The sequence below is a fragment of the Ascaphus truei genome, chromosome 3 (assembly GCF_040206685.1).
Source record: "Ascaphus truei isolate aAscTru1 chromosome 3, aAscTru1.hap1, whole genome shotgun sequence".
Lineage (NCBI taxonomy): Eukaryota > Metazoa > Chordata > Amphibia > Anura > Ascaphidae > Ascaphus > Ascaphus truei.
The window spans coordinates 224,813,526-224,826,104 of record NC_134485.1 but is presented as its reverse complement, the minus strand read 5'-3'; the positions used below and the strand labels follow the sequence as shown (position 1 = coordinate 224,826,104).

The window sequence follows — 12,579 nt, the reverse complement described above, 5'->3', positions numbered from 1 at the left end:
AGTTCAATTAGGGGTTAACTTTAGGGTAAGTAGTCTGATAAGGCGTTTTAGGGTAAGGGTTAAGGTTAGGTGCTTACCTGTGCTGCAAAACGTCCGGCAGCAGGATGGCGCGGTGGTTGAATGGCAGTCGCGGGATGGCTGAAGCTTAATAGCAGTGTCAAGATGGCTGCGGCTAAATGACAGTGACGAGATGGCTGCATCTGAATGGCAGTGGCTGGATGGCTGCGTCTGAATGGCAGTGGCTGGATGGCTGCGTTTGAATGGCAGTGGCGGGATGGTTGCTGCTGAATGGCAGTGATGAGATGGCTGCATCTGAATGGCAGTGGCTGGATGGCTGCGTCTGAATGGCAGTGGCTGGATGGCTGCGTTTGAATGGCAGTGGCGGGATGGCTGCAGCTGAATGGCAGTGATGAGATGGCTGCATCTGAATGGCAGTGGCTGGATGGCTGCATCTGAATGGCAGTGGCGAGATGGCTGCGTCTGAATGGCAGTGGCTGGATGGCTGCGTTTGAATGGCAGTGGCGGGATGGCTGCTGCTGAATGGCAGTGGCGGGATGGCTGCAGCTGAATGGCAGTGGCGGGATGGCTGCGGCTAAATTGCAGTGGTGTGATGGCTGTGACAAGATGCTGGCAGCTATAAGTCCTAGACCATTTTGACTGGCCCTCTGACTTTCAGATTTTTATAACTTGAACTTACTGCTATACACTTTGAAGAATTTTTTTATTGTGTAATATTTCATTAGGAATGTATAGAGAACCATTTGGTTTTAGCAACTTCCCTTCGCTCTTTTTCTTACATTTGATTAGTCAAGCACTCATTCTCTTTTCTTTATTATTCTATTAATATGTAATTGGTGTTTGTCATAGTACCCACAGCTGCCCCTGATTTCGGCCCAAGCACATGTGAATAAGAAAAGGGTAAATCCTTAATTAGTGTAACTGACATTAAAAAAAAAAACAATTTAATACATGACAATACTTGATTTATTTCTCCTTTAGGAATTTAATCATAAGAAGTCACATGTTAAACAAGCATGTAAATATACTTCTGTGGGACAGAAAGGTGCTAATATCTGCTTTTTAGTCCCCAAAGGTAGAGTAATAATGTACAGTTTCCAAATAGGAATACATTTAGAAGATGCGTTCCTTAATCATAATTATTTTGCCCTGGATAATTTACACTATCAAAGAATATACCATCTCAATGTTCATTTGTACTATAGAAGGAGGAAAGGGTTTAATCACTTTTGTAGAATGCATTTCTTTATGCAACGTAGAGTGATATATAATTGACAAATGTAATAAATAATTTTACGAGGTTCTAATGTACCCAATACTATTGCTTTAAAATCAGTAAGGACTAGTGGAGGAATGGTAAGCTCAATTCTAATTGTTATAAACACAAAATGGAGCAGTAATGGAAGCACCCACACATTTAGTGTATCAAGCATCTGTAAATAGTAATGGTTAGTTGGTTAATAACCAATAGTATTCACTAAAGAATAGTCACATACATCTGCATACAGCAGATCAACATGAAACACAAAATAAGCATTTTACCATACTTTCTCAGTTCAATATTGCACTCTTTTAACTTTTGCTTTAAAGCTATCATTAAACCAAGTTAGAGTGCACACTTCATTTTACTGTCTAAGGACAATGGGGAAAAAATACAGTATAGGAGAGAAAAACATTTTAGTCACGCCAAATAACGATTATCTGTCTGTGATCGGGTTTACCTGGGAACATAAAATACATCATTGGTAATACAATTGTGCTGTAGCTTGAAACTAAACAACAAACAAACTAGAACATGCACAGAATATGAAGTATGCAGAACATCTGGGCATAGCAGAGATGAGTTTGTGTATGTATTCAAGTTAGTTACTGTTTGTCGTCTGCTCTGTATCTTGTACACCAGAAGAAAAGATATGTTAAAAGAGTCAGTGAAAATGTGATTACTTTAATTCATTTTAATTTATCTTTGTTTTTCACCATCGCTATCACCTCCCTTTTAAACAACTTTACCATATGCTTTGACTTTGCAGCTTCTGGGTAACATATGCACATATATAATTTAAACATATTACAGTATTTAACATTATGTTTAACATATAATTGCATCACATATCCAAATCAACAAACAAATCAACTGGGAATTTAACTCTTGCGAAAAAGTTAGACTCCCAATGGCACAACGTGGGAAATGCTGGACTTTTTATTCACTCAGTTGCTCACTGAACTATTAAGCTAACCTGCACAGTTCATCCATAGCTTTTTTGATGGAATTTCTTTCTTCACAGTCACTTGACACAAACGGTGACATTTGAAGACCCGCGAATTGAAAGCTGCCAAATCAACCCTCCGCCGCCTCGTAACGTGGAAATGAGGAGAGATCCAGTTCTTGGCTTTGGATTCGTCGCTGGAAGTGAAAAACCTGTTGTTGTTCGCTCGGTAACACCAGGTGAGCTATTCTTTTCAAGCAAATACATATATTTTCTTCTTTTTTTTGTTGAGAGTGCATTTGAATTTTGCTACTATTTTATCTACTAGGATACTGATACCAAACAACAAAACATAAGAAATCTACAGTAAGTCAACAATGATATTAGCTACTTTCTGCTAAAGCAGCAGAAGAAAGTACCAGCACTTCCATGTGACCCAGCAGCAACTCCATGTGTTAAAGCAGCGACCCCCCCTAAGAAACTCAACTAGTTCTCTGAAGGCACCAGATTAGAAAACATTTAGAAGGGCCTCAAGCTAATTGCAATGTCATTTTAGACACAATTAAAGACCTGAAATAATTATATTTTAACATTTTGCTAGCATGTGTAACAGCTGTACAATATGCTGTATATTTACATTACCTTGACCCACAAGTGAGTTTCAATATGTACAATTGCAGTTAGATGCCTGAGAAACTAGTGTGAAGTCAGCAGGAGCAGAGAGTCCCAGAGCTACATTAAGGCTACGGTATTTATGGCTGCACGCGCACCTGGCGACCTGGCGGCGTATGCACAGATAAAAGTCGCGATCGGCGGTCGGTAGGGGAGCAATGGGATGCGTGGGGGGGGGGGGCCATGACGGGGCATATCTGCCTTTCCAATAGCTGCCCGCCGACCACGTAATCGCGTCGCAGCATGGGAAGGCAAAATTCTTGTTTTCCCTGCCAGTGTACGCATAAAAGCGTTTTGCGCGCCCACACACATACAGGCACTGGGGCCTTCCCCATAGAGGGCTGTGCTGTGGTGTGTGGCACGCACACCATAGCGTGTGCCACAGCGGCCACTGGGGACATGGCCTAAGGCCCTTCATGGTGAGCATTTGGCCCATGGGCTGCAAGTTAGTATCTTGCCTCTTGAACATGCCCTGCTCTCTCTGTCTCTCTCTAGGGCCCTTATTCGATAACCGCCGATGACGTGATATCGCAGGCAAATCAATGGGGCTTTTCACATGCTAGAACGTCATCTGCGTTTATCACTCCTTACAGAATTAGCCCCTATGTGGTTTTTTTAGCGTTAAAAATCATGTTTCTTAGTCTGTAGCATCTGAGGTTACAATGGTAACCTGTAGAGCTCCGTTTTAACCTTGCAGACATTTAATATTTCAAATGCTTATATCTCCTGAGCAGAATATCAGATATAAAAAAATAAAAACAGCGCTGGCAGGGGCAAGAAGAGAAAAATAAGTTATAAAAAATGGTTATGAAAGCAGACTGCTGCTTTAATGCTACTGTACATAAAAGCAGGTATTTCAATATAATAAACACTTTCAAGTTTCTAAAATTCTTCAGAACATTATAAAATTCCGAGTTTGGTAAACTCATCCATGGTATAATTTTTTATTATAGTGTAGTATAAAATTATTTTGCACTATTGACAAAAAATGACCAGCTTAGACAAAATCTGCAATTTTGTATATCTATTGATTTTTTTTTTTCTATCCATTATAATTATACTGTAAGCAATTTGGCTGCCAAAATACTTCAAAAGTGTATATACAGATGTAGCAAGACAAATTGTTTCCGGCACTGGAGCAAGCTGCGGTAACGTGACCGTGGCTGTCCCAGTACCGGATGATTAACGCTGTTGGGGTCCAATATGGAAACATGAACCCCCGCAACGCGACCGCGGCAGACACGGTCTCCGGAGCATCGGCTTTTTGCTTTTCCAGCCGCAGCACAGCAGGCAGTAAGTCTGACTACACCTGTACATTTACACACATATATAGCAATTTATTTGTGTGTAAACAATTCATTTATTGATATACTTGCAACATATTATACAACTAATTACTTTGATGCATTTTTCTGTATGTTTACTACTTGGATGGTACTCTCTCGGACAAGGGACGCCTTTTCCCATTGTTACTTTTATGCCTGAAGCATCTGTTCCTGCTGTGTGTTACTGCTGTAAAGTGCTACGTACTGTACACGAATGGCGCTATACAAATAAATATATACATACATAATCAAATCTGACAGTTCAGGGATGGGGCATCTGGCTAAATATATATAAAAAAAAAAACTTGATAAGCAGGTTTCCTACATTTGGTGTCAGTGATTACAGAACTGGGAATGCTTGATGTGCTATAAGATAAAACTTCATAATATATATCACTAGCACACCACTCTTTCTATTGGTACCCAGTGTATCTGCAAGCACTTGGTTTGAGACAGACCAAGCACCAAGATATCCTGCAATAACGTCAATGTACTATTGATACCAATACAGTACTGTATGTGTATTCTATTAATCGGATCCTGGCAGCTGTGCATGGGAGACAGGATGTTAAGATTATGGTGCTAAAAAGTAATACAATCCTTTAAAAAATGTGCATCGTATGTATATACATATGATGCATTATTGGTGGGTTTTTTTTCAATACAAAAAGGATGTCATTCTGTTTAAATTTAAATTAACTAGAATGAGCAAATATCAATTATTAATTCATTATTATGCACTTTTTAAATATGCTATTGTAAATACAGTATATAATACAGTGAATAGGGGATTCAGTATGCTTGCAATTTTGCTTTAACTCAAATACTCAGCTAAGTCAGTTAAAACCTTATTTAGTTCCATTTAGTAATGCTTACAAAATATTGTAGCTTTCCTGCAGCTCTTGAGCAACAGTGCATTTAAGAGATTGATTGGAAAGCAGATAAGGAAATAGTCTATCATGATTTAAATATACATTTCACTGTAATTCATTTTACTACTAGAAACTATATTTTAAGAAAAATACTTTCTATAATGTTTATGTGATATTTACAAAGTCAAATATTGTTTAAATTAAATGTAAGCAAAGTATCTTATAGATTAATGAAGCTACTGTATGTTTAGATTTACAGTTCCCAATCTCATTCATATGCTGCACGCAGCCTGTTCCAGACTGTTCCAAATGCCATCCCACATTTTGGGACAGTGCTGATATAAAGCATTTTGATAGGGGAATACAAATGAGCAAACACATGAGTTTATATAGGACCCATAATTTAATGCGCTTTTGGCAAGGAAAACAGATGTCAAAAGCAAAGCGCAGAGGTATATTTTTTAAAGAAAAATGACAATAGGGCTTGATCAAAATAATTATTACGAGATTGTACTCAAATCTAGAGCTGTTTATAACCCCACTATGTCAAGCCCTATTGTGCCTTTTTCCCCATCAGTAACTCCACTAACTATTCAGTTCCTCAAGTGCGTTGTTTAGATGCAGAGCTGGTGCAACAACTAGGCGAATTAGACGGTCACCTAGGGTGGCATATTTTGGGAGGTGGAGGACAGCGACGACAATTGATGGCAGGTGCCTAGATGGGTGTTGGGAGTGGAACAGGCTGGTAGAGGAGGAGGATGGTGGCGGGAGCAGAAGAAGAGGAGGAGGAGCACGCCCCAGCGGTCTGACCCGGAAGTCTTCAATAACTTCTGCTGTCTGCCACTGCTCCACTAACCTCTCTCCTCTCATCTATCTCCACTCCCACAGCCAACCAGGTAGGTTTTTTTTAATTGAGTCTGGGGTGAGAGGTGGGTGACTGAGAGGAGAAGGAGGGGAGAGTGTGTGGAGTAAGAGGAGGAGGGGAGAGTGGGGGAGTGAGAGGAGGAGAGGGAGGGAGTGAGAGGGACGGGGTATGAGTGGAGGGGGAGTGAGTGGAGGAGGGGAGTGGGAGGAGGGGTGTGTGAGTAGGAGTGGGATGCAGTGAGAGAAGTAGGAGGGAGGAGTGGGGGTGTGAGGGGAGGAGTAGGGCAAGTGAGAGGACTAAGAGGAGATGGGAGTTAGAGTATGGGGATAGTAAAAGGAGGGAGGAGTGAGAGGAGGAGTGGGGAGGTGAGAAATGCAGGGAGTGGGAGTGCGGGAGAGTGAGAGGAGGACGGGAGAGTTGGTGGAAAGGAGGATGGGGGGAGTGAGAGGATGGGCAGAGTGGAGGGAGTGAGAGGAGGGAAGAGTGAGAGGGACAGGGGAGTGAGAGGAGAGGGAGTGGGGGAGAGTGAAAGGAGGAGGGGAGTATGGGGGAGGAGATGGAGGAGGCTGGTTAAGGAAATGGAGGAGGAGTGAAAAAAAGTACCAAATTAAATGTTTTCAGTTGACGTGGCATCATGGAAGATATAATTATTTCCCAAGACAGTTAATTATGTGTGTTTCACGTGACCCTGCAGCGTCATTTGACGCTGAATCGCCGAAGACAAGGTGAGGAAAGTTGGAGGTCTCACACGATCCCCCAGCATTTAATTTAAAGGCCTTCGTGAAGAGCACGGGGCCTCTGCAACTGCCGCACCCCCCTGGAAAATCTTGCGCTCCACCTGGGGGGCATGCCCCCCCAGTTTGCGCACCCCTGACCTAGGGTGTTGAATACCCTGACACTACCGTTCGCCCCTCACCTGTTGCTAAATCTTGCCACCTCTTTCTCCACAACATTGCTAAAATACAATCCTTTCTCTATTTTTCTACTGCTACTACAATGTTCCTGTAAGCCCTTGTTCTCTCTAATTATTTTAGAATGTTTTCAGGATCAATTTACCCAATATATTCATTTAGAAAATAGCCTGTCATAGCCCATTAATATGTATCCTTTTATTAGCATCCAGGGTGAATTGAAGCCTGGTGGTGTGTTTTCTATGAAACTGATGCTTTAAATGCAGTGGGCTTGGTTGGTGGCAGGGTGCAAGCGATCTATTGATTGCCCTTGACAAAGTTCCATGAGTGGAGGGAAACATACGTCATGCCGAGAGAGTTGGGACCAACAAGTCAGAGTTCGAGGGACTTAGTGATGCACTAGTCACGTGCAGCTGCATCACTCAAGCAGGAAACCAGCACAGAGCGGGCTTCTTTACTGTGGTAGCAGACCGATCGGAAAGTCACTAATTGTCAGGAATGTCCCTGACTGGGATTGAACTCTGGTCGCGTTCATTCACGGTCCTGGAGTACCGCCGGTCCTCCCTTTCGACAAGCTCGCTGCCGTTCCGTGCCTTTTCTGTTTGTCTTTTCGGACTTCACCGTGCTTGCCTCTCATGCAAAGGCCTGTTTACTGACCTCGCTACTGCTGGCAGCCAGTCCTGAGCCACTAGACTGCAGCCCCGCAGTCGCTTCATGTGACACTAACTCTATCTGTGGACTCTATGAGACAAACACAGCCCTGCCTCCCTACCCAAGCCTCTACATTTTAACTGTTCACAGGCAGTAGCTATACATGATTTTAGAGTGTCATTGATTTTTATAGTTTTAATTGATTTATTAAAAGTAATATTTTAGGTCTCTATTTATGAATTCTTACCTCTATTAATCCAGTACCATTCTACCGGCTGATAACTATTTCAGTAATTTGTTAAACTTTTTAATATGGTATACAGTATTTATAATGTAAGTAGGAATTTTATTTTATGTTATATCATGCATAGTGCCAATAATAGAATACAGTATCTCAATTCAATTATTGTTACTAATGACATATGTTACTTAAAATCATTGCTAATACAACAATGTTTTGACATTGAGACATTAAAAAGTCAATGTTACTGATAAAAAATTCATTAACAGACAGATAATCAGTTTAATAATTCAAAGGACAGCGGTCTTGTTTTTGTTTTCTGTTCCTATTAGTTGTTGTTTTTTCATGAAAGGATAAATAAATGACATTTCAACTAAAAGTAGAACACTTTACTGCATAGCTATAGTGAAAACGTAGCATAGTTATTCCTAATGTTTGTGTCATATTTGTACATATCTGTAATGTGTAGTTTATTAAATCTAAAAAAGTTATTAAACAGTTTACTGAAGTCAACCTGTAATATATTTCTCAATTATTGTGTCTTAAGCACCCATTGCCACCAGACCGTAATAACACTTGCAATAACAATTGCTTCAACAACTGAAGGCGAATTCCAAATTAGTGTGTGGTCCGTTTTTCAGAAACACTGTGTTTTGCTGGTTCAGTTGGTGTTTCAGAAAATGAAAGTCTAAGCCCCGGGCCATAGAGAGGGGGAGCCGGGCTGAACCGCGCGGACGCTGAGGCTCGCCTGCAGAAGCTGTGCGATTCCATGCACATACAGGCGAGCCAGCGTCCGCGATCAAAGGTGGGGGGAGACTGAGGGAGGCGGGGCAGTGACGTCGCTGGGCCAATCGCCCGCGACGCACTGACGTTGACATCACGGCGCCGACGTCACGGCGCCGTGACGTTGACGCAGCCCCACTCTCATTGGAAGTTTTCAGCCGACAGCGCGCTGAAAAACAGCTTGGCGCTCGGCTGAAAACTCCAAAGCCTCCGCACGCCTGCGGACGCTCGCGCGAGCCCCCTCTCGAGGCATCCTCATTGAGGATGAAGGGGCTCAGCGCTGAGCGTCCGCACGCCTCAGCACGGCCTGTCCTTGTATGGACTCGGCCTAACTGTTAAGCTGCACGGTGTGTGCTTAAACTGAAGCGCTGCTGTTTAGGACCTATTACATGGTAGCAAATGAAGCAGAAGGCAGAATTACTACTATTTACAGCAGGAGGATTCATCTGACAGGCTGTGTTCAATGAGATAGTTGAATAGGTCCCTACTAAATATGAAGTTAATGTTTTGGAGCAAATCATGTGATTACATCAAATATATGATGTGCTGCCAACCAATAATCTTATAATGGGTATATAATTGGCATAATTATCTCAGCACATAGGGTCACTAGTCTTTAAGTGCTAGTTGTGCATGTTTCAAAGCATTCCATTAGCATCACTTGAATGCAAAAAATGAAATGTTGATGATTGAGAAACAGGCATGTATAATAATTTAGCATTAGTTTTTACCTGGGGTAACACAGACATACTGTATTATTTTCAGATTGTTCTCTGTTATGCCCCATGACAAGTGCACATTGGTTGGTAAAATGATCCCAACTCAATGGGATGTACTGTACTGTACAGTATAACAACTCTACAGGTGGTTATGAGTTATGCGTATATAACGAATAGAGGAGGAGACAGACATAAATGACTAGTTATGGGTGCGGGACCTCTGAACTGTATCCCAGGTTGGCAGGAAAATTGGAGAGCACAACGAATTGTTTAACTCTTTCACAGCAAAGATTTACCTCACAGCAATGACGTTTACTTTACTAGAGAATGTTTTCATGTCAATTTTGGGGGATTAAAGTATTTCATAGAAAGATAACAAAATAACAACAATATCACAGAGTATGCAAGAAAAAAAAAACACATTTATTTAAATATTCCAACGGCCTAGTAACTTTTGTTTTACTTTCCTCTGACTGCAGGTGGACCCTCTGAAGGAAATTTAGTCCCTGGAGATCAAATAATAATGATAAATGATGAGCCAGTCAGCAGTGCTCCAAGGGAGCGAGTCATCGACCTTGTCAGGTACTTTCTATGGTTCCAACTTTTGTTAATTGAAGCACAGAAAGGCAACGAGTCTCAGTCAACCAGTGCTAAAACATTCAAAGGCAATAGCACCTACAGTGTAGTATGCTTTCTTTCAAATTAATTTTTAATTCAGCTCACTGAACAAATGTAAATTGTAAATGTAAAATGTCAAGAGTACAGAAGAAAGGCATCATGCAAAAGATAACGCTACAGAATCCTTAGTAATAGCCTTATTACTATTTTAAACTTGTTTATCCTAGTCTAAAGTCGATCAAAGGAAAGCGGAGTTATGTGGCTTTTCATTGGCTCATTCGGATTGCTGTAATTCAGATTAATTAGTGTCCCCGTATATATACTAGAAGCCTGCCAACATCCTGCTCAATACATGACAGAAAAAATGGATGCATTACAGGCAAGGAGGCATGTAAAGCTCTGTAAATAAATGAAAAATCAAATCGAATGGCCAAACCACATTTAATCACAGCGAGTGCAATAATTAGAAAAGTACAGTAGTGTTAAGCGGATTAAATACTAAATTGCATTGGTTAAAAAAATCCATTCCCAGAAGAATAAAGTACAACATTTATATTCTGTAATACAACAATTATAATAGAGCAAAGGCAATTTCACAAATACATATCTTCAAGTTGACATGTTAATCTTTGTGCATTTTCCTCTACTTTTTTTTAGAATTGAGCAATTGTATTGGACAACAAGAATGCATATCACTTGTTCTTTTTTTACTACTTAGCACAGATGTAGCATGCGTAATTTTATCCGCAAACACGTTAAGTTGGGAGATGCATAAGTCGTTAGCTGGTGGTGACTCGATTCATTTAAAGTGACTGCATGCCAAAGGGGGGCAGAATTAGGGCATCATCCTTCACCAGAGCTGCCAGCGAGTGAAGTAAAACCTGCTCTGTCTGTACTGTACATAACAATATAACACAATGACTGGAATCATAGTGCCATAAATAACTTTCTAGCAGAGTTCAGCTACATAACATTTCAAAAATATTGTATACTTTTGCTTCCCTTGTTATAACAAAAAATCTTGGGACTACTGTATGCTGCTTACTTACAGTAACTACCATCAGATTACATTGTCTGTCAGTACTGTCATTGCATTTCCTTTTAACAAAGGCAAACAATTTCTCCAAAGTACAGGTCTCCTCTAAGACAGAGATGCAAAGTAGAGCTCCACTCACAAGTTCATAATGCAATTCTCCATTTAACGTGATAGCCAAGAACAGTGGGAAGACAACGTTTCAGGTCCCATATGGACCTTTCATCAGGTGAAACGTTGTCTTTCCACTGTTCTTGGCTATCACGTTAAATGGAGAATTGCATTATGAACATCTTAGAGGAGAAATAGTTTTTCCATGTTGTGTTGGTTGCACAAACAGGATTCTCCTCACCTGAAACTGTTTCCCCGCACTTTGGAATAGTACTTTTAACAAAGGCCTCACTATAGCAAACACACTGAACATTGTAAAAAATGCACATCGTTTCAAGTTGAATGTTTAAGGCAGCAATCCCCTCTGCATTTTTTAGGCTAAGGCCCCGCTGCCTCAGACAGCGTGCCCGCACTGCATACAGGCGGCGTGTTGAGAGGCACTTCATGCTATCTGCGGTCCACAGGGAGCATTTTTGCATGCGGGGGGCGTGGCCAAAATGGGACGGGGGGCGGGGCCACGACGGACACAGGCCAAACAAACATATGTTTGTTTTCCCCCCTGAGTCAATCTTTGCACAAACACTTTCCCTCCCAAGCAAGCCAGGCATTAACACAGGGTGTTTGCCTAGGAAGTGGGTCTGCAGAGGGGAGAGTGAAACAACACATGCACCCAGACTAGTTCCTGCTCAGTGGAGTGCCCCTCTGATTGACGCCGGCCAAACTAAAAAAAAACACAACACACGGAATTCAGCATTCAGCATTCACTCCTCCCTCCTCCCGAATGAAACTGAGCCGGCCAAAAGTTAAAAAAAAAAACAAGCCATGACAAACACACACAGCTCAACAGGCCGCCTACCTCCCATAGCTCCTTCCCTGCTCCCCTCCTTACCTCCTCATTGGCTCACACGCGCACCACGTGACGCGTCAACGCTTCAGAACACCACCTTCTGGTAGCACGTAGTGAACCACGGAGGGAGGAGGCAGCGGGGACCAACAGATTGCAGGTAAGGGGCTGGGGGCGTACGCGGCTACGCGTGCCGCCGGAAGCAGCAGGACCAAAGACTTACACACCTTTTTGGGGGATGCCAGTGAGTCTACTGGAAGTGAACCGCGCTATTTTTAGTTCCATGATATTTACCTGTGAAATTACTGAGTTTAAATCTGCTTCCAGGGAACAACATGGCTGGTAAAATATGGGCCAATTGGAAGTTGGAACATCAGTGGTTGCCGCTTGCTATTAGATGGTCCTTTAAATCTCCATCAAAACCAGGAAGTAATACTAGTAACTTCACCGGAAAGTAGAAATGGGTTAATTATGGCCATCATTCTAATTCGCTGTGAATATGGCATTAATTTATGGATCGATTTAAAAAAGTGACGAGACAGAGGCTATTCTAAGAGCCTCAAATTATATATATATATATATATATATATATATATATATATATATATAATGGTGATAATGGTGAAAGGTGGGGTTGCAGACCTGCCTAAGACATGCAGATGAGCATACAGTTGTATTTGCATATATATATATATATATATATATATAT

The 12,579-nt window shown here is 41.5% G+C and overlaps 1 protein-coding gene across 11 annotated transcripts in view; it reads left to right on the top strand.

The window, feature by feature from the left end:
• Positions 1-12,579, top strand: part of FRMPD4 (FERM and PDZ domain containing 4) — a 585,463-nt gene that overhangs the window by 403,964 nt on the left and 168,920 nt on the right. For 6 of the 11 annotated variants that reach the window (XM_075590230.1, XM_075590228.1, XM_075590229.1 and 3 more), the window contains exons 3-4: positions 2,304-2,464; positions 9,744-9,846. The exons of 1 other annotated variant lie outside the window; for it this stretch is intronic. In XM_075590230.1, coding sequence (XP_075446345.1) covers positions 2,304-2,464; positions 9,744-9,846 — 264 coding nt within the window. The remainder of the gene's footprint in view (positions 1-2,303; positions 2,465-9,743; positions 9,847-12,579) is intronic. 4 more of the 11 variants (XM_075590236.1, XM_075590234.1, XM_075590238.1 and 1 more) reach the window with 1 other exon arrangement.